This window comes from Emys orbicularis, chromosome 2 (assembly GCF_028017835.1).
Source record: "Emys orbicularis isolate rEmyOrb1 chromosome 2, rEmyOrb1.hap1, whole genome shotgun sequence".
In the NCBI taxonomy this organism is placed as follows: domain Eukaryota; kingdom Metazoa; phylum Chordata; order Testudines; family Emydidae; genus Emys; species Emys orbicularis.
In genome coordinates, this window is record NC_088684.1 from 144883341 (window position 1) to 144888731 (window position 5391).

At 59.8% G+C, this 5391-nt stretch overlaps 1 protein-coding gene across 1 annotated transcript; it reads right to left on the bottom strand.

Annotated features, from left to right (window-relative positions):
• Nucleotides 1-2683: 2683 nt before the first annotated feature.
• NEURL3 (neuralized E3 ubiquitin protein ligase 3) lies at nucleotides 2684-4911 on the bottom strand. Its single transcript, XM_065398360.1, is given in 4 exon segments — nucleotides 2684-2727; nucleotides 2730-2996; nucleotides 3606-3680; nucleotides 4413-4911. Coding segments are annotated over 4 exon segments (885 nt in total).
• Between the last annotated feature and the right edge of the window lie 480 nt (nucleotides 4912-5391).

Consider the following 5391-nt stretch of genomic DNA (forward strand, 5'->3'; position numbering starts at 1 on the left):
GCCCAGGGTTCCATTCCCCGCTCCGGTGCGAACTCACTGCGTGACTTTGGGCCAGTTGTTTCGCCTCGTGTGTTTTCCCCACCGGAGGAGGTGGCTGGGACCCAGCCCTGTCCTTGCAGTGTGGTGCCGTGTCTGCGCTAGAGCAGCCCAGCTACGCCGCTGGAGTGTAGACGCCTGCCACAGCAAAGGCAGCAGTTTTTCCATCTTTGGAACGAATCCACCGCCTCAAGAGTTCTTCGATGGAAGAACTCGCTAGAGTGGTGCCTGTGCAGAGGCGGATTAAGGTCTCCTGGGGCCTTGGGCCAGAGCAAGTGGGAGGACCCCGGCGCCGGAACCGAGGCCCTGCCCTACCCCTTCTACTTGCGGTCCCACCTCCATTCCACCCCTTCTTTCTGCGGTCCCGCCCACGGACCCGCCCCATTCTGCCCCTTCCCCCTATGGCCCTGTCCCCATTTCACCCACGCCCCCTCCATAGCAACATCCCCCCCACCCCCCGTGGCCCCAAGACTGGCAAAGCTCTGCCCCCCCGCCATGGCCCTGAGGCAATGGCAGGGAGCAAGAGCTCCTCCAGGCCTCGGGGCCGCAACCTCCCCTGCCTGCCCCGCACTTCTGCTGGGGACCGGGGTCGGGGCACTGGGGCCTCCCCTGACTGCCTCGCGGCTTCTGCCAGGTCTCCAGGCTTCCAATTTCTGCTGGGGCGCCCATTTCCCCAGGGTCCCCCAATTGGCCGGGGCCCCTGGGCCCCGTGGGCCCATTGGATAATCCGCCACTGTGCCTATGCCAAGGCGTACATCTCTCGGGGGCGTTTTCATGCCTATGTTGACCTAAGTTTTAGGTGTAGACCAAGCCTGGGATGACAAATGCTCTGGCAGCAGCCAGGGTCATCGATGCTGTTCACGAGTCTGTTGGTGCAGGGCTGGCCTGTTTTGTTGTTGTGGGGTCACTCCGCAACATTGGCTGCTCCTCACAATACCAGTCCCGGCAACCATTCCACACCGCCCATAACCCAGGAGCTTCTGGGTCCATAGCCACGCCGTGGGTGGAATGACCATTGAAGACAAACAGAAATCCCCAGAGAGAGCCAGGCCTAGGGTGACCAGCTGTCCCGATTTTATAGGGACAGTCCTGATTTTGGGGGCTTTTTCTTATATAGGTACCTATTACCCCCCATCCCCTGTCCCGATTTTTCACACTTGCTATCTGGTCATCCTAGCCAGGCCATAAGAAATACAGTTTATTAACCGTAACAGACAAGCCTTTGGCAGCGTGTCCATATGGACGCGAACGACACACCCCTCTCCCCATCGGCATGCGGGTGGTTTTAAAGATTAAGGGGTGAGATTTTTCAAAGGAGTCACCGAAACACACCGCCCAGCTCATGATGGTAAGGCCTAGTGGTCGGGGCATGCTGTGCATGGGGCGTTGTCTTCACTCTGGATCTACCCTGGTGTAACCGGGATCAGACTCTGGCCCAGGGGCTTTACATACTGTCTTACATTTAATCCCAAATGCTGGTGCCTGATCCAAAGCCAACAGTAAACAATACCCAGCTCTCAGACAGCACTTCTCAAGCATAGATCTCAAAGCACTTTACAAAAGGGTTCTTACTCCTGTTTTACAGATGGGGAAACTGAGGCACAGCGAGGCGCAGGGACTTGCTCAAGGTCACCCAGCAGGCCAGTGGCAGAGGTTGGCATAGGACCCAGGATCAGGCCCAACTGAGTGACATTTGTGTGACAGTTTGTCACCAAGGCGACTGTAAATAAAAGGTCCACATCCCCCTGGGTGCGGGTCACATGAGTGCCCAGTGTGGGGCGGGCTGGCTCCATGGAATTCCCCGCAGCAGGAAAGTCCCGGTATTTTCCACTCCCCCAGGGTGCTCAGGCCCCTGTGGTCTGGCAGGAGGAATTCCCTTGTGTTAAGAAAAGCTGCTGTCCCTGGGACCGGAGGCCCCCGTCTGGCCCTGGATCCATCTGCCCCGACGAGGCCCATCTCAGTGACACTCGCTGAGCCTCCGTCACTCAGGGCTTCATCGAAAGCCCCTCAGCACACAGCGAAAGGCTCCCTTTGACTCCCGTGGTCTCAGCATCTGGCCTGGCCCCAAATTCCTGGGTAAGCGAAAGCCGCCCACTTGGCTGTGACGCTCCCGGCAGGCAGGCCGAGTTCATTGGGGGAGGTGCTGAGTGCACGGGTGTGTGAGACACACCAAGCTGCACAATGGAGCTAGTTACACACTGCCGGGAGGGACTGAGACCCCGTTACATTTACACACATTTCAGCCTATTTACATAGTTCAGCGTTAGCCAGAGCTCCTCTCTCCAGACACGGGCTGATGCTGCTGGGGCTGACGTTACTACAGGCAGCAGTGCTATTTACACGGGCAGGAGATGAACTGGGCACACTAATTCTGGCTCCCATGAAAATTTCCCGTGGGCCCCTGCCTCCCTTCCTTGTTTCCTCATCACCTTCCTTGTTTCCTCTGGGCTGAGTCCCTCATCATGGGGGCTGCTCCCGGCTCCCCTGCTCTGGGCGAATTGCTTGTGTTATGAACAGCCTGGCCAGGGAGAGTATAGGAGAATCATCACCCGTGCAAGGTGCAGAGAGTGAGGGGGGCGGAGAAGACATGGCCAAGGCCCCCACAGCAAGGGGAGCCAGCAGCAGGGTTGTGCTGGGGGGAGGAGCTCTACTCTTCACTGGGGCAGGTTGCAGAAACTCCCCCACCCCCGCTTCCATCCATCCTCCTGGCCACAGTTGGTTCCCAACAGGCAGACATGTGACAGGAGCTGGAGCTCCCGGGATGACCTGGACGATGTCCTGTATCTGCTCCCGACAGAAGGGGCAAGGCTGGTTGTTGTGGAACACCTCCTGGGCACAACAGTGGCAGAGGGTGGCGTGGCCGCAGGGCTGCAGCAGAGCGTTGGCCTCGTGTGAGCAGCAAATGACGCACTCCTCCACGTCGCCTCCCAGGAGAGAGCTGTAATCTCTGCACGCCGGCGCTGCGGAGACAGGAGCATGGCGTTAAAGGGGCAGGCAAGGCATCTTCCCCTGCTGGGCTAATGTCCTGCCCTATCCCACCTCTCCGAGCCCTCGAGAGTCCTGGGCACTAGTGAGCTAGGATCAGAGAGATTTTCCCTCCACCTTGGAATGACCCCCCCACACACAACTGCTGCAACAGTGGTTTGATAACCAGTTTGTGGACACACCCTTAGCTGACCCAGTGACACAGCCTGTCCGAGGGCTGTCCCCTTCGCTTCCGACCCTGCGCCTGGGGCTGGGGTTAACAATCCCTGGCTGCTCAGGTGACCCTCAGTGTTTAGTGGAGCTGAGGGAGCCCGTCTCTGCTGGGACTTCCAGAACGGACAGATGGGCAGCGCTTCCACACCGCCAGAGCTCCTAGGGCTACAAGGGCCTTCTGTCCGGGCAGGCTGACCACAGGCCATGCACAGCACCGAGCGATGAGATCCTGGGCTAGCTGGACCATTGGGCTGCCCCAGTCTGGCCGTTCTCATGTATGTAGGGACATGGCCCGTCCTGGGTCGGCTCCATGCCCCCAGAGGAAATGGAGCAGAAGGAGCCGGTGGTCAGAGCCACCTTCAGCCACTGACCATGAGGCCTGGCAGGATACGACGGCCTGGGGGCTGGGGCGGGATCACAGATGCCTCCACGGGGCCTTGTGGGATCTAGGAGAGGAAAACACAGAGTCCAGGATTAGCCTCAATGAATATAAACCTCTCTCGACAGACCCCAGAGGGAACGAGTCCCTGGCTGCTCACTCCAGGGGGCCAGAGTCCACCCTGCAACAGCCCCCTGAGCTGCCGGGCCAGGCCCTCCAGGGCAGTGTCTGTGCCAAGCCCCAGAGGGGCAGGAAATCGGATCGCACCTCCCAGGGAGATCGGCGTTCATGCAATGTGGGAATCCCCACCCTCTCCTCACACCCACTCTGCTCCTGCCCTCCGAGACCCCCACCATGGACAGAGACAGAAAATGGGCTGGGATTAGCCAAGGTCACATAGATCCTTCGGCCTCCTCTGAAAGCCCCCCCAGCCAGGGTGTGGGGCAGTGTGGGCAGCCCCTGCAGTCAGTGGGGTGTGAGGTGGGGCAGTGAGGGCAGCCCCCGCAGTCAGTGGGGTGTGAGGTGGGGCAGTCGGGGCAGGGCATTCTGCCTCTCTATGCCCACACTCCAAAGGGCAGCTGTGCCTTGCAGAGCTCCCCCTGTCTGAGCCAAGAAGGGCAGCCAGTCGTCGCCATGTCTGTCATCCCCTGGCTTCCCTCCCTGAGCTGCCCGTCAATCCCAGCCTGTGTGGGGTGGCCCCTGCAGCCCATGCAGAAGGGAATGAAACATCTCCTCAGATGTGCTGTGTGGACCGTGAGCCCAAGGCATCAGTCCCCAGCCAGCGCTGCTGCATGCTCACCCAGAAGCTGGACCGCCTTGGTCTGTCCATAGACATCAATGATGGCCCAGAGACGGCCTCTCACGGGGACGCCCGTCAGCAGGGGCAAATTCCGGGCCTCTTGCTGGCTGCGGAAGAAAACTCTGCCTCTGTGGTCCACCCAGAACATGAGGATGGTGCCTTCCTCTATGCACTGGTCTGGCAGGACTGCAGCCCACGTCTTCCCCTGCATGACCAGGTGGGGGCACGCAAATGGAGGGAGGTGACCAGGGTCCATCTTGGAGGGGTCCATGGAGGTGAAGCCCACCCTCAGCCCCCCATGCCAATGGGCCTCCTTCTTCAAGATCTTCAGCGTCACCTTCTCGTGGAGCTGGATGGGCCGGTTGGTGAAGACGATGCCATCATGGAAGCTGCTGTCCCGCTCAGCCACATGGTGGAACTCATCCAGGAGGACCTGGGAGCCATGGGTGAAGGGGTGGAAGAAGAGGGCCTGGGAAGCGTCCCCGTCACTATTCTCCATGCCTGTGTGAGACACAGGAGGAAGGAATGAGCTAGTGATGCTCTGTGCAGCTGCTAGATGTTCTGTGCCCAGTCCTGCCAGGCCAAGCATCTGCAGCCCCATCTAACCAGTGTACTCCGCCTCCTGCCACAGGCCCTCCAGGCTTGGGGGGCAGAGTGCTGGAGACTAGGCTCCAGTGTGACACCATGTCCCCCCCCAGATTGCCATGGGGTTACTCCACAGCTACGCCCATGCAGTGTTTGCAATGTAGGGGTCACAGCCACCTTGCCCTTCCTGTAGTGTTAAATGGAAGGGGGTTCTGGTGAGATGGGGGAAGGGTCTTTGTCTGGGAGAGGCTGAGAGCCCCTGACAGCAGACCCCCCCTTATCTGTAGAGACCGGCCTCCTCCCTGCGCTGCTCTGCCTCTGAACCACAGGACACGTATCTTGCTCCCACCATCAAGTTCAGGGTGGACTTGGGCCCATCTTCCTGTGGGGTTTC